We start from the raw sequence: 22,664 nt of genomic DNA on the forward strand, positions 1-22,664 counted from the left end.
GTCAAAAACCACTAGCACCCAGCTTTCTTGTTTTTACTAACATGAATTCTTTTCCATCTGTGTAACATGGTCACAAAGCAAAACACAACCAGCAACCTTTGGAGTACTCCCTAGAAAAAGATATGCTTAGATTCTTCTATTTTGATTTTTCAGTACCAATAATGTGCCAATCCCTGTGTGCTACATAACATTCTTCTGATTTTTCACTCTGCACTAATAATGGCTATAACAACAAAACCACAACCTCTGAAGAGAGAACAGAAGGTACAAGACCCAGAAGGACTTTAAAAACTACTTCTGCCCAGAATTAAATTTACAGGAAACATTACACCCCCACCACCCCCACCACCCCCACCACCCCCACCACCCCCCAAGCCTTACACCTTGTGTCAAGCACCAAGCATGCGCAGCCACGCCCTCTACCCGGGGCCGCCAAACTCAGCACAGGGCCAAAAGGTGCTCACTTGTGCGCCTGCGCTGCGACCGGATCTACGCGCATGCGCTGGTCAGTACCCGCCCTCTTGAAGACCATGGCGTGGATCCCCACGGAGTCTGCAGTGGAAGAGTTGATGCCCCGGCTGTTGCCGGTGGAGCCCTGCGACTTGACGGAAAGTTTTGACCCCTCGGTGCCTCCCAGGACGCCTCAGGAATACCTGAGGCGGGTCCAGTGAGTGATTTGGCGCTGTGCGGGTGGCCCCGTCCCCCGGGGTTGAACTCGGAGCGTGCGTTAAAGAGCCGCGCGTGTTCCCGCCGCTGACTCTCGCGAGACCTTGCCGGCCTGGGGCTCCCGAATTGCGTCCGAACGCGGGCGGTTTTGACTGCTAGTGCGGGCTTGCGTGCTCATGGTTGTCCTTTCTAGTTCAGATGACGGCTGGCCTGTGTTTGGTTACCTGAGCTGGAAGTCTGGATTTTACTACGCGCGAGCAAAGCACGACAGTAGTTAAATGTCTTCCCATTGTCACTTTGTTCGTAGGATCGAAGCTGCCCAGTGTCCAGATGTTGTGGTAGCCCAGATTGACCCAAAGAAGTTGAAAAGGAAGCCAAGTGTGAATATTTCTGTGAGTTTTATCTCCGCCTGATGACAATCTGGGTCACACACACTCTTCCTAGGTTTATCTAACAGTAGAAATACCGTGTAGGTAGGATGTAATTACTAGATTGTACATTTGTTTTTATTGTTTCTGCAGAAGGATACTTGTCTCCAAAGTGATCTTCAGTAACTGGTATTTGTGGAGACTTGCACATCTTAATCTAGGAGCATGATCCAATCCTAAAGAAGGCTTTATAAAAATAAAGGAGACCTTTTCTGCGTCTACCTTGATAAATACTATTGGGCTGCTGATTGTTTAGTGAAGTTTGCATGTTCTAAATTCGAACTGGTATAACTTTAAGAATGGAAAGCCAAGTGCTTTAATACCTTTCTTAGTTACTTGCACACTGGACATTTTCATTCATTTATGGAGCACGCTTTTTATTAGGCAAGCAGGTCCTGCCATGCAGAAAGAGATAAGACAGAAAAGGTCCCTACAGTTGTAGTAAATACTGTCCTGAAGAACACAGAAAGCAAATAAATTAATTCCAGACAGTGAGCATTGTCATGATGAAGATAAACATAGAGTGATCAGTAAATAACAGGAAGAACTGTTTTATATAGGGTAGTTACAGAAGATTTCTCTGAAAGTTCTGTTTAACCTGAGGTCAAAGGAAGGGGCATTTATATATGTATTTATTTATTTAGCCAGTCCTGGAGCTTGAACTCAGGGCCTTGGCACTGTCCTGGAGCTTCTTTTGCTCAAGGCTAACACTCTACTACTTGAGCCACAGTGCCACTTTTGGCTTTTTCTGTTTATGTGGTACTGAGGAATCTCAGTACCTCAAACTCAGGGCTTCGTGCATGCTAAGCAAGCACTCTACCACTAAGCCACATTCCCAGCCCCATTAAGTTTTCTTATAAGTTCCTTTTTATATTTGAAGTGATTCCTTTACTGGTCATAATCAAAAAAGTTTAATTCAGACACTGTTTTATGTAACTTCAGAAGCTTTATTCTGTTTTGTTTTGTGTTTTTTTTTTTTTTAATTTACTTTGGTGCTAGTCCTGGGGCTTGAACTCAGGGCCTGGGTGCTGTCCCTAAGCATATTTTTGCTCAAAGCTAGTGCTCTACCACTTGAGCTGCAGCTCTACTTCCAGGTTTTGGAGGATAGTTTATTGGAGATAAGAGTCTTAAGACGTTCACTACTCGGGCTGGGAATATGGCCTAGTGGCAAGAGTGCTTGCCTCGTATACATGAAGCCCTGGGTTCGATTCCCCAGCACCACATATACAGAAAACGGCCAGAAGTGGTGCTGTGGCTCAAGTGGCAGAGTGCTAGCCTTGAGCAAAAAGAAGCCAGGGACAATGCTCAGGCCCTGAGTCCAAGGCCCAGGACTGGCAAAAAAAAAAAAAAAAGAAGTTCACTACTCAAGCTGGCTCAAACCATGATCATCAGATCTCAGCTTCCTGAGTAGTTAGGATTACAGACGGGAACCACCATGTCTGCCTTTGTTTTATTTTTGTGTGTCAGTCCTAGAGCTCGAACTCAGGCCCTGGGTGCCATCCCTGCGCTTTCCACCCCCCTCAACATTAGAGCTCTACCACTTGAGTCATATCTCCAGTTTCTTGGTAATTAACTGAAGAAGAGAGTCTCACTGACTTTCCTGCCCAGGCTAACTTTGAATCACCATCCTCCTGAGTAGCTAGGATTACAGGTGTGAGGCATCATCTTTCTTATTGTGCATTTGTAAATAGTACCATTTTTTAATGTAGATGTCATATTTCACGTTATCATTTTCTTTACTATTTGTCCTTCATCTTGTTTTTGTGTTTGTTCTGCTTATGTATGAATTCAGTTATAACATTAACATTGATTCTGATATCTGGGAACTTATTTCCAGCTTTCAGGATGCCAGCCTGCCCCTGAAGGTTATTCCCCAACACTTCAGTGGCAACAGCAACAAGTAGCACAGTTTTCAAGTGTTCGGCAGGTAAGTGCTAAATTTCTTCAGATGGATCCTTCAGTGTCTATTTTTAGACAATAATGAAAATATATGATCCCAGAATATTTGTGAGTCAGTTTGCCAAATTATTGTTAGATCTGTTAGACATATTATTATAGTTTATAGTAAAATGTATTTTCTAAGTTTCAGGGTGGCTGGAATTTACATAGAAACTGTCTTCTCTTTAGATATTCATCCTCTGAAAACCACTGTCTAAATTTTCTTCCTTTAGAGTGTGAACAAGCATAGAAGTCACTGGAAAGCACAGCAGTTGGATAGTAACGTAACTATGGTATGTAAGTTTCTCTATTTAAAATATATACCTGCACGAACTAGTTCATATTTAATTCCAGTTTTTATTCATTTACCCCATTGTATTATTTTCATTTTAATGAGATCAATTCTGTAAAAAGAAGCTTAGGGACAGTGCCTAGTGGCAAGAGTGCTTGCCTCATATACATGAGGCCCTGGGTTCAATTCCCCAGCACCACATATACAGAAAACAGCCAGAAGTGGCACTGGGGCTCAAGTGGCAGAGTACTAGCCTTGAGCAAAAAGAAGCCAGGGACAGTGCTCAGGCCCTGAGTCCAAGGCCCAGGACTGGCCAAAAAAAAAAAAAAAAAAGAAGCTTAGGGACAGTGCCCCAGCCTTGAGTTCAAGCTCAGGACTGGCAAATAAATAAATAAGACCAGTTCTGTTATAACAGTAGATTGAACACAGAGAGATAGTAGTGTGGGTTGTTACTATTACGGCTGTTTTAATTCACCATACTTTGGGAGAATTATGAAAGAAATCAAAATGGTCTACTAAACAAGAAGAGTAAATTATTCATGAGACCAAGGAGTACTATCTCAAAATATTTGATGTAATCTTCCTGAATTTTGTGTTTAAAACTTCACAAGAGCTAGAAATATGGCTTAGCGGTAGAGTGCTTGCCTTGCATGCATGAACCCCTGGGTTCAATTCCTCAGCACCACATAAACAGAAAAGGCGGAAGTGGCGCTGTGGCTCAAGTAGTAGAATGTTAGCCTTGAGTAAAAAGAAGCCAGAGACGGTGCTCAGGCCCTAAGCCCAAGCCCCAGGACTGGCAAAAAAAGAAAAAGAACGGGCTGGGAATATGGCCTAGTGGCAAGAGTGCTTGCCTCCTACACATGAAGTTCTCGGTTCGATTCCCCAGCACCACATATATGGAAAACGGCCAGAAGGGGTGCTGTGGCTCAGGTGGCAGAGTGCTAGCCTGAGCGGGAAGAAGCCAGGGACAGTGCTCAGGCCCTGAGTCCAAGGCCCAGGACTGCAAAAAAAAAGTATCAGAAAAAAAAAAAAAAAAAGAACTTCCCAAGAGCCAGGTACCATTGGCTCACACCTGTAATCCTAGCTCCTCAAGAGGCTGAGATCTGAGGATCATAGTTCCAAGCTAGCCCAGGCGGGAGACTCCTTGAGACTCTTCAATTAAGAACCAAGAAACGAGAAGGGCTATGGCTCAAGTGGTAGACTACTAGCCTTGAGCAAAAAGACTCAGGGATACACCTAGGTTCAAGCACTGGGACTAGCACACACACCAAAACCTAAAAGCAAAAACCTTGACTTATAAATGTACACACTGCCCTACTATGTTAACTGTACCCCTTGTGCACAACACCGTGTCAAAAATTTTTGTTTAATTAATAAATAAATTATAAAAAAAAAAAAATCTTGACTTGTTCCAGGTCTTTGAGTACACCAGTAGTTTACCGTGGCACATATTCTCATTGCAGTGCTCTACTATCCCCAAGTAAATACTCTGGAGAATTTTTTTTTTTTATTTAGTTTGACAAATAAGTGATTCTTGAGCCTGTACAAGATATTCAGGATTCTCTAGGTTATTCTTCTAGACAGTTAGTTTTATGAAATAAATACATTATCAATATTTAAAAGATTGCATACAACCTTATCCTGATGAAATAATAGTGCCCTACACTAAACTCTTTTTTGTTGTTTTGGTGGGGAAGTTTTATTGTTTGTTTGATTTTTTGTGCTGGTCTAGGGCTTGAACTCAGAGCCTGAGCATTCATTGTCCCTGAGATTTTTTTCTGGGGGTTTTGTTGTTTTTTCTTATCAGCCCTGGGACTTACTTGAACTCAGGGCCTGGGCTCTGTCCCTGAGCCTCTCTATGCTCAAGGCTAACATACTACCACTTAAACAACAGCATCTCTTCCGGCTTTTTCTGTTTATGTGTTACTGAGAAATCAAACCCAGGACTTCATGTATGCTAGTGAGGCAAGCACTCTACCACTAAGCCACATTCCCAGCCTTCCCTGAGGGTTTTTTGTTTTTGTTTTTTTGGCCAGTCCTGGGGCTTGAACTCAGGGCCTGAGCACTGTCCCTGGCTTCTTTATGCTCAGGGCAAGCACTCTACCACTTGAGCCATAGCACCACTTCTGGCTTTTTCTATATAAGTGGTGCTGTGGAATTGAACCCAGGGCTTCATGCCTGCTAGGCAAGCACTGTACCACTAAGCCACATCCCCAGCCGCAGTGAGATTTTTTTGATCAAGATTAGTGCTCTGTAACTTGAGCCACAGCTCCACTTTTGGCTTTTACTTGGGTGGTTCATTAGAGATCAATGTCTCATGGATTTTGCTATACCGGGTGGCTCTGAGCCCTAAATTTAATAACTAGGATTACAGGCGTGATCCACTGGCTCCCGTAGTGAACTCTTGGTCTACACAGTTTTAACTGCTTCACAGTAACCTAGTATGACAGTGAAGTTTGTCATATCAGATCTCATCTTTGGTTTGTTTGTTTTTTCAAGTAGAGAAGAGTTTATTGGGGGAAGAATAAACTGCTGGCCCGCACAACATGGAGGCATGGGGAGACAGAGGGGCAGGAAGAAGAGAGAGAGAGTGTTTGGTTTTTGTTGTTCTTTTTTTTTTTTTTTTTCGTGTGGCTTGAACTTATGGCCTGGGCACTGTCCCTGAGTTCTTCTGTTCCAGGCTAGCACCACTCTGGTTTTCTAGTGGTTAATTGGAAAGAAGAGCCTCATGGCCTTTTCTGCCCTGGCTGGCTTTAAACCTTGATTTTCAGATCTCAGCCTCCTGAGTAGCTAGGATTACAGGCATGAGCCACCATCGTCCATCCTGGATCTCATTTTAATAGTTTATATGTCATTCTGTGCTCTTCAGAAGATATATTAGCATTTCCAAATAAAAATAAGGGCTGGGCAAGAGATGGATACATTGTTTCAATCAATTGTTTTTAACTTTTTAAGGAATCATTTCTGACAATCTAATGAAAGCTATTTTTCTATTTGCATACATTAGATATACTTGGAAGTAATTATAGCATTTTCACACATATACAACATATCCCAAATTCAACCCTATATCATTCTCCCTTGCACACCTCCCTCCCCCCTTTGAAAACAGCTCAACAGTTTCATTCTATTTTTATAAAAGCTAACAACTACTTCCACCATGTTCATTTTCTTCATTTACCCTACACTCTCTTTGGTATGCACCTTCCCAATAGAACCATTTTACTTTCCTAGTGAAAGCTATTGATCTTTAGAGTAGAAAACGCGTTCTTGTTGCATTCAGATTTCCCCTATTAGGACACCAGTTTAAGTGGTTTAGAGCCCAGGTACAGGCTGCCCATGCCTATAATCCTAGCTCCTCAAGAGGCTGAGATCTGAGGATTGCAGGTCAGAGCCAGCTCGGGCTGGAAAATCTATGAAACTCTTAGCTCCAATAATCACAAAGATAGCCAGAATTGGAGCTGTGGCTCAAGTAGTAGAGCAGAACACTAGCCTTGAGCAAAATAGCTCAATGACAGTGCCCTGGTCCAGAGTTCCTGAATTCAGTCCCCAGGACTGGCAAAAAAAAAAAAAGTTCACATAAATTTAATCACTTCTTTAATGGGTCTGTTTCCTAGTGCAGTCACTGCCTGAGATACAGAGGCGAGGGCTCCCACATAGGAGTCGGGGGACACATAGGTCTGCCTGTGACTGGTATCATATTTTTGTGTTGAGGTATGGGAACATGAGGGTGCTCACTTCTTTCTATACTGTTCAGTATAAAAATAAATACGTAGATGTGTGTACTGTATGTATTTAATCTAGTATATAAATGCAATATAATATTGTGAAATAAGTCATTTTTTTTCCTTTCAGCCAAAATCTGAAGATGAAGAAGGCTGGAAAAAATTTTGTCTGGGTGAAAGGTTATGTGCTGAAGGGGCTATTGGACCAGCTGCAAATGAAAATCCTGGAATCGATTATGTACAGGTAGGTGATAAGTGATACACAACACAAAGAATATTCTCAGTCTGGTATACCAGTACTGTAAGGAGGTCAGCAAACTGCAACTTGGACCAAATGTGAACTACAACCTAGTTTTGTATACCTCATGAGTTAAGAAAGTCATTAAGCCAAGGCAGTGATGGCTCACACCTATAATTCTAGGTACTCAGGGGGCTGAGATCTGAGGATCATCGCTCAAAGCCAGCAAGGACAGGAAAGTCTATGAGAATTATCTCTAATTAACTACCAGAAAAACCTGAAGTGGAGCTGTGGCTCAGAGTGGTAGAGTACTAGCCTGGAGCTTGAACTCAGGTCCTGAGCACTGTCCCTGGCTTCTTTTTGCTCAAGGCTAGCACTCTACCACTTGAGCCACAGCACCACTTCTGGCTTTTTCTGTTTATGTGGTGCTGAGGAATTGAACCAAGAGCTTCATGTATGCTAGGCCAGTATTCTTATCACTAGGCCACATTCCCCTCCCCCCAAAAAAATGTTTTTAAATTTGGGGAGAGGGCAGGCGGGGATGGGGAGTAGCCGCTGGTTCTGGGGCTTTAGTTCAGGGCCTGGGCACTGTCTCTGAACTTTTTTTGCTCAAGTCTAGTGCTCTACCACTTGAGCCATGGCTCCACATGTAGTATTTTAATGCTTAATTCGAGATAAGACATTCCTCCCCAGGCTGGCTTCAAACCTCAGGTCTGTCTTCTGAGTAGCTAGGGTTACAGATATAAACCACTGGTGCCCAGCAGTTGTTAAATTTTAAAGTGTTATTAAAAAAAAAAAGCAAGCAAACTTGTGACTGAGATTATCTGTGACCTAGAAATAGTTACTGTATGAGTTTAACAGAAAATGGCTGACAAGCTCTTGAATTAGTTTATTGGCTTGTTAACTTAGAAATTAGCAGCCCACTTTCTAAACTAATTTACTGTGGAGTTTGGCTTGATATCTTTTATGTTTTGGCTATATAATAATTTTACAAGTTAGATAGGATTCAGTTGGGTTTTTTTTTTTGGTGTTTGTCTGTCATTGGTAGGGTTTGAACTCATAGCCCGGGCACTGTCCTTGAGCTTTTTTGCTCAAGGCTAACACTCTACCACTTTGAGGCACAACTTCACTTCTGGCATTTTTGATGGTTAATTTAGTCACAAGATATAAAGTGCTTTTAAAAACAACAGAAGGGACCAAGAATACTCCTTTAAAAAAAGAAAAAAAAACAGGATACACATGGACATATCACAGTAATGAAGTACAGATTATTTTTATAGTGGAAGATGCCCCACCTGGCTCATAATAGAACCATGTTCCAGTGCTGACTTGCCATTTTTCAGATATACTATGTTGACAAAAGCTGAGGAAACAAGTGTTCTAAGACATGGTGTAGGAGTGTAAGTAGACATTAGTATATAAGCTTTTCTGACACTCTTTCTAATACAATGTATTATTCTTTTAGATACTGTCCTCTGCTACACTTTACAAAATGTTTTAAGCCAGACACTGATGGCTCACACCTATAATCCTAGCTATTCAGGAGGCTGAGAGCTAAAGATCACACAGTTCAAAGCCAGCCCGGGCAAGAAAGTATGAGAGTTTTTTTTTGTTGTTTTGGCCAGTCCTAGGCCGTGAACTCAGGGCTTGAGCACTGTCCCTGGCTTCTTTTTGCTCAAGGCTAGTACTCTGCCACTTGAGCCACAGCGCCACTTCTGGCCATTTTCTGTATATGTGGTGCTGAGGAATTGAACCCAGGGCCTCATGTATATGAGGCAAGCACTCATGCCACTAGGCCATATCCCCAGCCCCGAAGTATGAGAATTTTATCTCCAGTTAGCTACCAGAAAACCAGAAGTAGAGCTGAGGTTCAAGTAATAGAGCACCAACTTTGAGCAAAACAGCTCAGGGACAGCACAACCAACAACAAAAACATTTTTTTTTTTTTTTGGCCAGTCCTGGGCCTTGGACTCAGGGCCTAAGCACTGTCCCTGGCTTCTTCCCGCTCAAGGCTAGCACTCTGCCACTTGAGCCACAGCGCCGCTTCTGACCGCTTTCTGTATATGTGGTGCTGGGGAATCGAACCTAGGGCCTCGTGTATCCGAGGCAGGCACTCTTGCCACTAGGCTATATCCCCAGCCCCAACAAAAACATTTTTAACTTAATAAGAATTAATATTTATTTGGTTTATCACAGAATATATGCAAGTAAAATGTATTATGTTGTTTCATGGTGTCTCATGATTGCTATCCAAGCTTCTTTGGAGATAGAAATAGGAAGGGTTGCAGTTTGAGGCCAGATAGGCAAAAATTAGCAAGACTCAGCTCATGCCTTAGAATGGACATGAAGGAATTTAGTTTGTTTTATGTAGTACTAGTGATTGAACCCAGGACATCAGGCATGAGGCAAACACTCTACCACTGAATCACATTCTCAGCTCCAGGAATCATCCTTTACCTGTTCTTTTTCCTAAACAAGAAGTATGGAGGGGCTGGGGATATGGCCTAGTGGCAAGAGTGCCTGCCTCATATACATGAGGCCCTGGGTTCGATTCCCCAGCACCACATATACAGAAAATGGCCAGAAGTGGTGCTGTGGCTCAAGTGGCAGAGTGCTAGCCTTGAGCAAAAAGAAGCCAGGGACAGTGCTCAGGCCCTGAGTCCAAGCCCCAGGACTGGCTAAAAAAAAAAAAGTATGGAAAGTAATGTACTATTTTGGAAAGAAGTGAAATCTTCCTTGTAGTTCCAATTAATAATTCTCAGTCTTCTTTCTTTCAGATTGGTTTTCCTCCCTTGCTTAGTATTGTAAGCAGAATGAATCAGGTAAATGCAAATAGTAATGGTTTCTACATTCTTTTGTTTGAAACAGTATGGAGGTATTTGAGTATGTTTAGTGCATGTGTGTGGTATGCAAGACATTCTAAGCTCAGGGCTCATATTTAATCCTTACTATATATCTGTGTAGAGACTTATTAATAATGTTTTTTTTTGTTTTTTGATAGGTAGTAGGGCTTGAACTCTGGGCCTGAGCACTGTCCCTGAGCTCTTCAGCTCAAGGCTAATTAATACTCTACTACTTGAGCCACAGGGCCACTTTTGGTTTTCTGATGGTTATTGGAGATACAAGTCTCTCAAACTTTCCTACTTTGAGTGGCATTAAACTACAATCCTCAGATCTCAGCCTCCTGAGTAGCTAGGATTACAGGCCTGAGCCACTGGCACCTGCCAATTATGTTGTTGCTGTTGTTGTTTTATGGTGAAGAAATAAAATCCAAGGCTGAGTGACTTGCATGTAGCTTTTCAGAAAATAAATGACAGCACTGAAACAAAATGGCAGGTTGGTTTGATTCAAAGTTCTTGCTCCTAATAGCATGTTAAAATAGTCATGTATGTATATTTCAGTTTTAAGTCTGAGATTCTGAGGCTTAAATATTACTTCCAGTTTGGCATTTCTTTTGTATGTGTGTATGTACGCACACCACTATTGGGCTTGAACTCAGGGCCTCACACTCTTACCTTTTTTTGCTCAAGACTTAGTGCTCTACGACTTAAACCACAGATCTATTTCTGGTTTTTGGTGGTTAGTTAGAAATGATATAAGAATCTCATAGACTTTTCTGCTCAGATTGGTTTCAAACCTTAATCCTCAGATCTCAGCCTCCAGAGTAGGATTACAGAATTATCTTATTCTAGCTAAATGTGCTTAGATTTATACTTGGATTTGAATTGGAAAATGATCTTTATGCAAAGACTTTTTTCTCTTTTGTGTCAGTTTTGGGACTTGAACTCCAGGCCTGAGTGCTATCCTGAGCTTTAGTGTTCAAGGCTAGTACTCTACCACTTTCAGCCACAATTCCACTTGCAGCTTTTGGTGGTTAATTGGAGATAAGATTCTTACAGCCTGGGCTGGGAATATGGCCTAGTGGCAAGAGTGCTTGCCTCATATACATGAAGCCCTGGGTTCGACTCCCCAGCACCACATATACAGAAAACAGCCAGAAGTGGGGCTGGGGATATGGCCTAGTGGCAAGAGTGCCTGCCTCGGATACACGAGGCCCTAGGTTCGATTCCCCAGCACCACATATACAGAAAACGGCCAGAAGCGGCGCTGTGGCTCAAGTGGCAGAGTGCTAGCCTTGAGCGGGAAGAAGCCAGGGACAGTGCTCAGGCCCTGAGTCCAAGGCCCAGGACTGGCAAAAAAAAAAAAGAAAACAGCCAGAAGTGGCGCTGTGGTTCAAGTGGCAGAGTAAAAGGAAGCCAGGGACAGTGCTCAGGCCCTGAGTCCAAGGCACAGGACTGGCAAAAAAAAAAAAAAAAAAAAAAAAGATTCTTACAGCCTTTCCTGCCTGGGCTGGCTTCAAACCTTGATCCTTAGACCTCAGCCTCTTTAGTAGCTACAATTATAGGCATGAGCCACTGGTGCCTGGCTTTTTTCTTTTTTAATTAACTTTATTGTTATTGTAGAGGTGATATATAGTGGGATTACAATTACATGAATCAGGTCATGAGTACATTTCCTTTTGTATGGTGTCTTCTATTCCCTCCCTCTTTCCCAGTCCCTCCCTCCCATCTCCATCCATGAGTTATATAGTTCACTTTCATCAGTGTCCAGTGAGCTCCACTGCTGTACTTTCTCAAAAACTCTTTTTCCCTCAAGTTCTGTACTCTCCCCCCAACCCTTCCAAAAACATACTCCATACTTAAGGTAAAGAAGACAGAATCATCAAAAAATAAATACTAAAAAAGAAAATGAGGGCTGGGAATATGGCCTAGTGGCAAGAGTGATTGCCTCGTATACATGAGGCCCTGGGTTCAATTCCCCAGCACCACATATACAGAAAATGGCCAGAAGTGGCGCTGTGGCTCAAATGGCAGAGTGCTAGCCTTGAGCAAAGAGAAGCCAGGGACAGTGCTCAGGCCCTGAGTCCAAAGCCTAGGTCTGGCAAAAAAATAAATAAGTAAATAAATAAAAAAGAAAATGTAGTCTCGTTTCCCTATCTTATATGTATATTATTTTATATAATATGTACAGGCATTTAGGCATTATACCTTTGTGTTTCTCTCCTAAGAGTGTCCTCTTTTGGTCTCGTCGTATGTGAATATCTATAGAATCCTGTGTAATTTATCATATCCCAGTATATTTTAGATCTAATTTTCACATATCAGAAAGAACATGTGCCTGGCTTTAAGACTTGCTTTTTTTTTTTTTTAAGAGTGCACTTTCTGGATGATATTAATCAAGATTTACTATACTCATAACCTGACTTACGGAATTGAAACACCTTGCAATTACTTAAAATTAACAAAAAAAAGTACAAAGTTTCTCAGTAGTTATACACTTAGTTGTTACAAACTAATTCTAAGAGTCAAACCAAAACCTTAATTAATACTTAAAAGTGTAAGATTATTTCTCTTAAAAGCCTCTTCCTACTAATCATATAATCAAGTTACTAAGTAGGGTCATGGTTTTCTTTGGTCTAAACATTTTATAAACATCAGAGTTGATACCTAACTTACTGGAACACTTGACAGTGTTGTTTACTAATACAATTCTTCTGCATCCCATCTTCTTTTTCTTAGGCAACAGTAACTAGTGTGTTGGAATATCTGAGCAATTGGTTTGGAGAACGAGACTTCACTCCAGAATTGGTAGTATCGCATCTTCTTGTTCTCTTAATTCAGGAAAATTATGTATACAGCTGCAGTAAGAATCTCAGAAATGGGCTGGGGATATAGCCTAGTGGCAAGAGCGCTTGCCTCGTATACATGAAGCCCTGGGTTCAATTCCCCAGCACCACATATACAGAAAATGGCCAGAAGTGGCACTGTGGCTCAAGTGGCAGAGTGCTAGCCTTGAGCAAAAGGAAGCCAGGGACAGTGCTCAGCCCCTGAGTCCAAGGCCCAGGACTGGCAAAAAAAAAAAAAAGAATCTCAGAAATGACCCATTTGGGAGTCAGGGAATAGTTTGACGTCTACAGTGCCCTGTGCCTGTTGTGACGAGATACAAGAGACATCACCTGGCTCTCCAGGTGATCCTGTGTTGTCCATGAACTTACCTTGGCTGTGTCCATGAACAAGTGAAATATATGGCTCAATAGCTGTCTACTTACTACTCTGTAAATTTTTCCTTAGGGGCGGTGGCTTTATGCTTTATTGGCTTGCCTTGAAAAACCCTTGTTACCTGAGGCTCATTCACTCATTCGACAGCTGGCAAGAAGGTGCTCTGAAGTGAGGCTCTTAGTGGTAAGTTACTCTTCACTGTTGCAAATTGGAAGCATCTACCAGTTTGTATGGTGCAGTATGTTCCTAGTTGGAATTAGAGGCCACAAAAACAGAAAGATCCCCAATTAAGATGCTTTTCTCAGATAAAGGAAACTTGGGGGCAGGTAAGATCTAAAATGACAGTACTCTAGACCTTTCATTCTTCCCCTTTTGACTTCCATCCCTTAGTCAATTTTGTTTTTTCCATTCAGGGGATGAATCAAAGTCCTCACACATGCTAGGCAAGCCCTCTCTCTCACTAGCTTCTTTCCTAGCCTGAAAAGAGGAACTTCAATTTTGGAGGCTGAATACTCAAGGTCACAACCTCCATCTGTTAGTCACCACATGTCAGGAACAAGTATAAGAGCGGCTGGGGGGGCTGGGCTGGGGATATGGCCTAGTGGCAAGAGTGTTTGCCTCGTATACATGAGGCCCTGGGTTCAATTCCCCAGCACCACATATACAGAAAATGGCCAGAAGTGGCGCTGTGGATCAAGTGGCAGAGTGCTAGCCTTGAGCGGGAAGAAGCCAGGGACAGTGCTCAGGCCCTGAGTCCAAGGCCCAGGACTGGCCAAAAAAAAAAAAAAAAAAAAGAGCAGCTAGGGGAAGTACCAGGCTCACTTCTTAACATCCCTCACCCTTTGAACACTTAATCTCAGGGATAATCTTAAATGTTTCTTGTATACAGTCTTTAACTCTGTGATTTTTCTCCTCTTCTTGAACAGTTCTTTTTTCCACATTGTAACGATTGTCATGATAAATTTTTCATGTTTTCAATAGAAACAAAAGGAAACTTGTTTTAAAAGCAGTTCTTTTTTTGTTTTTTTCCAGGACAGCAAAGATGATGAAAGAGTTCCTGCCTTGAACTTATTAATCTGCTTGGTTAGCAGGTATAGTTAAGTAATCTTGAACTTCTTATTTATTAATGAAGGTAGAATGTTTAGTTTTGTTGCATTTGTATTTTTTAATTAATGTTTTGTTCACTTCAATTGGTGCTTGTTTTTATTTAGTATAGACTTGATTTAATAGCTTAGATCAAAGTTCGACTTGGAAAATATCTTAAAACTTTTGCATATTCTAAATTCTAAATAAAGTACATATATTTCCTTCAAGTCTCTTCACGAGCATGTTTTTGCTCCACTGGTCAGAGTATATACTCTAATATCAGTACTCGTTTTTTGGGGTTTTTTTTTTGCCAGTCCTGGGGCTTGAACTCAGGGCCTAGGCACTGTCCTTGAGCTTCTTTTGCTCAAGGCTAGCACCCAACCACTTGAGCCACAGGGCCACTTCCAGCTTTTTCTGTGTATATGGTACTGAGGAATCAAACCCAGGGCTTCATGCATGCAAAGCAAGCACTCTACCACTAAGCCACATTCCCAGCCATATCAGTACCTTTTAAAAGCTTTATCATGTATGTAATTAAACAATCTTGTGTCTATCCTTCCAAACAAGACACTTTTTTTCAGAACACACACATATTTTCTTTTTTATATTTTGGTTTGTTATAAGGCTTGGACTCGGCCTGGGCTGTCCCTGAGCTTTTTCCACTCAAGGGGAGCACTCTACCACTTTGAGCCACAGCGCCACTTCTAGTTTCCTGGTGGTTAATTGGAACTAAAAGTCTCATGGACTTTCTTGCCTGGGCTGGCTTCAAACCATCATCCTCAGATCTCAGACTCCTTACTAGCTTGGATTACTGGTATTAGCCACCAGCACCAGGCTGAACATCTAGTTTCTTTTATTTTTTCTGCCAGTACTGGGGCTTGAACTCTGGGCCTGAGCACTGTCCCTGGCTTCTTTTTACTCAAGGTTAGCACTCTACCACTTGAGCCACAGCGCCACTTTGGCTTTTTCTGTTTATGTGGTGCTGAGGAATCAAACCCAGGGCTTTATCCATGCAAGGCAAGCACTCTACCTCAGGAGCTGTTAAGGCTCATCTGGTCATGTTGTCTAAAATCACATATCTGGACACAATCTCTGGTCCTGAATCACTCACATAAGAGTTTCACTTGGTTAGTTCAGAGCTGAGCTAGATCTCAATGGAAGGTTCTAATTTTTTATGTCTTTTGTGATACATTCATCTCTCCTTCTCTCTCTTTCTCTTTCTGTGTGTGTGTGTGCACGCGCGCGCTTGTACTGGGACCTGAACTCAGGGCCTGGCACTGTCCTTGAGCTGCTTTTTGCTCAAGGCTAGCACTCTACCACTTGAGCCACAGCCCCACTTTTGGCTTTTTCTGTTTATGTGGTGCTGAGGAATCGAACCCAGGGCTTTATGCGTGCTAGGCAAGCACTCTACCACTGAGCTACATTCCCAGCCCTTGCTAAGCTTCTTTTTAAGCTTCTTGCTAAGCCCTTTTAAGCTTCTTATTATGGGAACTTTCAGACACATACAAATGTGATCAAACTAAAGCCCTAAATCCACCCATTACCCAAGTTATTAACCATTATTCAACTGTTACTATTCTACAGGGCATATTCATTTCTCCCCATCATTTTGGCTAATACATTTTGAACAATTCCCAGACACTACTGTTACTTGTGTATATCTAACTGGTAAGGATTTTTCAACACCATGGGTTTAATACCTATAGCAAACCTAACATATTTAATAATTCTACAATATCATGTGATGCCTAACCCATGTCTCATATCCTCTAACCAGCCTGAAAAATCTTTTTAAAAAAACATAAATTTTCTGTTTCTAGAACTTCCAATTTAATATTGTCAACTAGACTTGGGTTACTAAGACTGCAAAAAGTAAAACCATGCATCTGTGATAAAACTTTAAGAGTAAGGCCAGGCACTAGTGGTTCATGCCCATAATCCTAGCTACTCAGAATGCTGAAATATGAGGATCACAATTTGAATCCAACCCCAGGCAGGAAAATCTGCGAGACTCTATCTCCAATAAACTACTCAGAGAAAGCTGGAAGTAGGCCTGTGGCTCAAGTAGTAGAGCACTAGCCTTGAGCTAAAAGAAGCTCAGGGACAGCAGCCAGGCCCACACCAAAAACAAAAGTAAAACCATGTGTCCTCTGTGGCGGGAGGGGGGGGGTTGCGGAGGATGCTGTCCCTGAGCTGTTTTTGCTCAGTGCTAGTGCTCTACCACTTGAGCCACAGCTCCACTTCCGACTTTTGGGGTAGTTTACTGGAGATAAGAGATTCACAGACATTTCTGCCTAGGTTGGATTTGAACCTCACTCCTCAGATCTCAGCTTCCTGAGTAGTTAGGATTATAGGCATGAGCCACCAGTCCCCAACCTTTTTTTTTTTGCCGCCAGTCCTGGGGCTTGAACTCAGGCCCTGGGCACTGTCCCTGAGCTTCTTTTTTGCTCAAGGCTAGCACTGTACCACTTGAGCCACAGTGCCACTTCTGGCTTTTCTGTATATGTGGTACTGAGGAATCAAACCTAGAGCTTCCTGCATGCTAGGCAAGCACTCTACCACTAAGCCACATTCCCAGGCCCCAACTATTTTTGAGACTGTCTCACTCATTGTTTGCCTGTTTTGCCTAAGCTAGCCTAGAACTGCAGTCCTCTCTGCCTCCCCAAGTACTTGGGATTACAGATATTATCACCATGCCCAGCTCCTCATCCATGTTTTAGGAATAACCTCCCATTGTGTAGATATAATGTCATTTATCAATTAGTCCTCTTATTGAAAAGACATTTAGGTTGCTTGTGGACTTTGGTTGATACAAGCAGTGCTATAATTAATATATTTGTGCATACACTGAATTTTCTTTTCACTAGGTATTTTGACCAACGTGATTTAGCTGATGAGCCATCTTGATATTGCTGAACTCTCAGTAATAGAACGTAATTCTGCCAAGACAGCCTAAGTTTGAGGAAGTGTTGGAAATTCAAGTACAGATTGCATTGCTTCTTCAACACTGTGAAGGAGCTTCATCTTCACCACGTAGCTCAAGTGCATGTCCAGGATGTAGGTTGGCTGAAATGTCTGGAAAATTCCACCTGACTTCCGTCACTGAACTGTTCGTATTGCTTTATGCAGTCACATGCATTTGAAAGTATCATTTATCCTCAAAGCAGCCGCAGAGGAACTTTACAATGAAGTTTTATAGAGGTCCTCGGTACTGCTTCATTGTTGAAACTTTTTTTTAAAATGTGTTTGGGTTATTCATATTTTGACTTTTGAACAAAATAAACCACAATGAATGTCCTGAAAATTATAATTAAAATAATATAGTCTAAATACAAATTTACTTGAAAACTAAACTGGTCTTCTTTAATACTTTTATTTTAAAGGCTCTTTTTTGTTTAAAGGCTTTTGCAAGCAAATCATTTTCAGTAATACTGTTAGGTCAAGTGTTTAACTTTTCTGTCAAATCTGATTTATAATTTATTTCTGCTTTTTCCTTTACTAACAAAAGGCACAGGCAATAATGATTACTCAAAGCAGGAGCGTACTTTTTTCATAGAAGAGCAAGTCTAAAGAACCGGCCATTAACTCTAGCTTAAGATCTTGATGATATCCACGTCTCTGCAGTTCCTTTAGCTCTTCCCTCATGGTAGCAAGATTGCTGCTTCAGTCTGGGCATCACAGTACATATTAGCCCAAGCTAGCCTTGAACTCTTATCCTCCTGCCTCAGGCTCCTGAGAGCTATGTGTGTACTACCATAACCAGCCACATTGCCAACCTTAACAGAAGTAGGCTGTGTTAAAAAGGGCCTAAGATCTTGGGTTGGCAGCTAACAGTCAGTGTCTACCATAAGGAGTTTAAATTAGCAGCCTGTACCACAACTTGCATTAATAGTCTCATATTCTTTTGACTGGTTTGATGCTGGGGAAGGAAGTATTGTGGTCTGATATAATAAAGGCAAATCATCAATTGTTTTTAAATTTCTTCTGTAAGTAGTGGCCAAACATAAATTTATGCATGCTATTCACACAGAAGAAAAGGCTTATGACAGAAAATTAACCAAGACTATCTCTACTTAACCAGCAAAATGCCAGACTAGGAGGATGGCTCAAGAGGTAGAGTGCCAGCTATAAGCAAAAAAAGCTGAATAATACCATGAGACCCTGGGGTACCTTGGTACTAGCACCAAAAAAAAAAAAAAGCCATTTTACATAGATAAATAGATTAAAAGATTTTGTTGTTTGGTTTTAATCTTAATCCAGTTCCATCTCTGTAGACAAGTTGAAGTTTTTGCATTTTTTTTATTCTTGAATTCATCACCACGTCTGCTAGGCAGATGCTCTAACACTTGAGCCACATCCTCAGCCCTTTTTGCTTTACTTTTCTGAGGCAAGATCTCATATTTTCTCCAGGTTGACCTCAGGCCCCGTTACTACCTATGCTTCCTATGTGCTGAGATTACAATTACAAATCATCGCACGTGGCTTATTTGTTGAGCTGGGAGGAGGGGGTCTCCACTAGCTTTTTGCCCAAGCTGCTTTTGAACTACAGTCCTCAAGATCAGCCAAGTAGCTGAGATTGTCTCTGGAATAGCTGGAATTCCAAGCATGTACTAACATATCCAGCTCCAAAAGTCAGTATTCAGTTTGGCACAATATTTTATTGTTATTTTATATTTTTTTGTCAGTCCTGGGCCATGACCTCAGGGCCTGAGCACTGTCCCTGGCTTCCTTTTGTTCAAGGTTAGCACTCTGCCACTTGAGCCACAGCACCACTTCTGGCCATTTTCTATTCATGCGGTGCTGGGGAATTGAACCCAGGGCTTCATATGTATGAGGCAAGCACTCTTGCCACTAGGCCATATTCCCAGCCCCTTGGCACAATCTTTCAGGAGTGTAAGGACAAATAGAAATGTTGTAAAGTACAGAAGCAGACATTTTAAACCAAAAGAGACTCCAAGATGCCTTTGTTGACTTCCTCCAGCCTCAAGGCTGCACTCCTGTCCCCACCCAGCCCTCAGCACAGGTCATAGTGGAATCTTCGGACTCCCAAAAACTGTAGTCTAAAAATCACTGCTTTATGTTTTCTCAGCTCAAGTACAAATCTTTTTTTGTGGGAAAGATTAATAATCCAAGTAACAAAAACCATAAAAAATGTCAGAACTATTGTAAATGTTCAAGTTTGATACATTTTTATATATGGATCTATAATGTACCCTATATACATATATACACAGTATCCTGGGCCTTGGACTCAGGGCCTGAGCACCTTCCCTGGCTTCTTCCCGCTCAAGGCTAGCACTCTGCCACCTGAGCCACTGCGCCCCTTCTGGCCGTTTTCCATATATGTGGTGCTGGGGAATCGAACTGAGAGCTTCATGTGTAGGAGGCAAGCACTCTTGCCACTAGGCCATATTCCCAGCCCCTCTCTTATCCTATTTTTAACAGGTGCTCAGAATATCTTTACATGCTAGCCATAATTAGGTGCCATCAAGGAATACTTAGTGAAATCCTTCTCCATACTTTTTGCATCTCATTCTTAGCTTTCAAGAAGTGGGACTGCTGGCTGGAAATGTGGCAGAGTGCTCACTTAGCATGAACAAGGCTCTGGTTTCAATCCCCATCACCAAAAGTGGCTGAATTAAGGGATGGATGTTCTATTAAATGGAAATAGTCACACCTCTACCACATATGTGTACCCTACAAATATTTTCCCTCTTCTTGTGTTCTTTTTGCCATACAATTTTTGCTGTGGTTAAAAAAAGAACATGAGGGGCTGGGGCTATAGCCTAGTGGCAAGAGTGCCTGCCTCGGATACACGAGGCCCTAGGTTCGATTCCCCAGCACCACATATACAGAAAACGGCCAGAAGGGGCGCTGTGGCTCAAGTGGCAGAGTGCTAGCCTTGAGCGGGAAGAAGCCAGGGACAGTGCTCAGACCCTGAGTCCAAGGCCCAGGACTGGCCAAAAAAAAGAACATGAGCCAGGCGCTGGTGGCTCAGGCCTGTAATCCTACGCAGGAGGCTGAGATCTGAGGATCGTGTTTCAAGTCATTGAGACTTAACTCCAATTAACCACCAGAAACAGCAAGTGGTGCTGTGGCTCAAATGTGGCCTTGAGCTGAAGAGCTCAGGGACAGCACCCAGACCCAGAATTCAAGCCCCATGGGTATACCAAAAAAAAAAAAAAGTATATATATACACCACCCTTATGAAAACCTGAAGTGTATATAGCACAGGATTAACTACACACTGTAGAGCCTGTTTAGAACTTCCTTCCTCAGCTCTCACAACTCAAACTATTCCTTCTTATGGCAGCCACTATTCTAGTTTTTGCTTGTACAATTTTAACTTCAGACAATAAAATTCTGCATACTTATCTTTAGTGACCCAGTTTCATTTAGCCTAACATTCTCAAGCTTCATTTGTGAAATGTGGTTTTGTTTTGGTTTGGAGGGGTTTTTTTTGGTAGGTAATGGGCCTTGAACTCAGGGCCTGGGCATTTTCTCCGAGCTTTTACTGAAGGCTAGCACTTTACCACTTTGAGCCACAGCTCCACTTCCAGTTTTCTGGTGATTAGAGGTAAGTCTCACGGACTTTCCTACCCTAGTTGGATTTGAACCGTGATCCTCAGATTTCAGCCTCCTGAGTTTACAGGCGTGAGCCACCAGCACCAGACCACATGTGTTTTTTAAGGATAAAGTACTGCATTGTATGTGTCTACTACATTTTCTCTATCCATTCAGTCCTATCTACTTAAGATTTCCCACCTTAGTTATTGTAGATGTTATAGTGAACAGGGAGTTCTTTCTTTAAGATCTTAATATCACTTCTTTTAATACTGTTTCATATTAATAGGAGAGCAGTTCCTACAAAAGACTGCCTCAAACTCCATTTGGAGTTAGTTGGGATGACAAACACCAGGGAAATCAATCCAGACTGTTAAGGAATTTGTATATTCTTGGGATACAACAGTGTTGACCTTAATATGTTAGCCACAAGGGGTTTGAAGACTGGAGGGTTTTTTTTATATGTAGGTTAAAAAATCTGCCTCAGGGCCAGGGCTGGTGTGTCAGTGTTTGCAGCAACAACCTAAATGCCTTTAACAGTACCTGGCTTGAGTTCCAGCCTACAGCTAGCTGGATCAGAGCTGTCAAGGAACCTTGCTTTGCTGTGTTTGTGTCAGAGTGAAGAGAACGGTGGTTTGGGGAACCCTGTATAAGTGGAGAACTGGGTCATATGGTAGTTGTACTTTTTGTACACGTTCCTTTCATGGTCATCAGAGATCTATTGCAGATTGCTTCAAGACAGCCATTACCACACTTTCACTGAGAAGCAAGAGAATGGACCTGGGGATGCTGGCTCACACCTGTGATCCTAGCTTCTCAAAGGCTGGGATTAAAGCTCACAGAGTTCAGGCTGGGGATATGGCCTAGTGGCAAGAGTGCTTGCCACATATACATGAGGCCCTGGGTTCAATTCCCCAGCACCACATATACAGAAAACAGCCAGAAGTGGCGCTGTGGCTCAAATGTCAGAGTGCTAGCCTTGAGCAAAAAGAAGCCAGGGACAGTGCTCAGGCCCTGGGTCCAAGCCCCAGGACTGGCCAAAATAAATAAATAAGTAAGTTCACAGTTCGGCATCAGCACAAAAAAGGGGGCTGGAGAGGTCAGAGTTATCTCTGTTGTGTATTTTTTTCTTCAATGCTGGGGATTGGGCCCAGAGCCTCAAGTGAAAGACAGCACTCTACCACAAGCTATACCCCTAGCCCTTCTATCCATGTTTGGTTTTTTGGTTTTGTTTGTCATATGTACCCCAAGGTGGCCTCACACTTGCAGTATAATTAAGGCTGGTTGTAGCTACATAGAAGACTGAGATCTAGAAGACTGAAGTCCAAAGCCAGCCCAAGCAGAAAAGTCTGTGAGACTGCACTGCCAACTAACTAGCAAAAAAAGCCAGACTGGAAGTGTGGCTTAAATGATACAATACCAAGTGTGAGCAAGGAAGCTCTCAGTAAGAGTACCAAGCCCTGAATTCAGCCCCTGGAACTAGCACCCCCCTCAAAATAAATAAAAAGTTGTGTCTTGATAATACAGTATTTTTCTTTTTTTTTCTTTTTTTTTCTTTTTTTTTTTTTTTTTTGGCCAGTCCTGGGGCTTGGACTCAGGGCCTGAGCACTGTCCCTGGCTTCTTCCCGCTCAAGGCTAGCACTCTGCCACTTGAGCCACAGCGCCGCT

General features: G+C 42.2%; 1 protein-coding gene across 2 annotated transcripts; it reads left to right on the top strand.

Annotated features, from left to right (window-relative positions):
* Positions 1-464: 464 nt before the first annotated feature.
* On the top strand, positions 465-18,464 carry Gemin2 (gem nuclear organelle associated protein 2). 2 transcript variants are annotated; one of them, XM_048362148.1, is made up of 10 exons: positions 467-667; positions 974-1,058; positions 2,932-3,021; positions 3,266-3,325; positions 7,180-7,293; positions 10,065-10,109; positions 12,867-12,935; positions 13,419-13,529; positions 14,379-14,437; positions 17,300-18,464. In XM_048362148.1, the coding sequence occupies exons 1-10, from the start codon at positions 498-500 to the stop codon at positions 17,337-17,339; spliced, it is 843 nt and encodes a 280-aa protein (XP_048218105.1). In that variant the 5' UTR covers positions 467-497; the 3' UTR covers positions 17,340-18,464. The 2 variants fall into 2 exon arrangements, with proteins under 2 accessions (XP_048218106.1, XP_048218105.1); XM_048362149.1 differs by lacking the exons at positions 13,419-13,529; positions 14,379-14,437; positions 17,300-18,464 and adding an exon at positions 13,224-13,412 and having other exon boundaries at positions 465-667; positions 12,867-13,005.
* Positions 18,465-22,664: the final 4,200 nt, after the last annotated feature.

The sequence above is a fragment of the Perognathus longimembris genome, chromosome 14, assembly GCF_023159225.1.
Source record: "Perognathus longimembris pacificus isolate PPM17 chromosome 14, ASM2315922v1, whole genome shotgun sequence".
Lineage (NCBI taxonomy): Eukaryota > Metazoa > Chordata > Mammalia > Rodentia > Heteromyidae > Perognathus > Perognathus longimembris.

Coding starts and splice junctions, on each gene's coding strand:
- Gemin2 (XM_048362148.1), top strand. CDS start 498: ATGCGCTGGTCAGTACCCGCCCTCTTGAAGACCATGGCGTGGATCCCC. Junction 3,022..3,265: donor AGTTTTCAAGTGTTCGGCAG/GTAAGTGCTAAA, acceptor TTCTTCCTTTAG/AGTGTGAACAAGCATAGAAG. Junction 3,326..7,179: donor TGGATAGTAACGTAACTATG/GTATGTAAGTTT, acceptor TTTTCCTTTCAG/CCAAAATCTGAAGATGAAGA.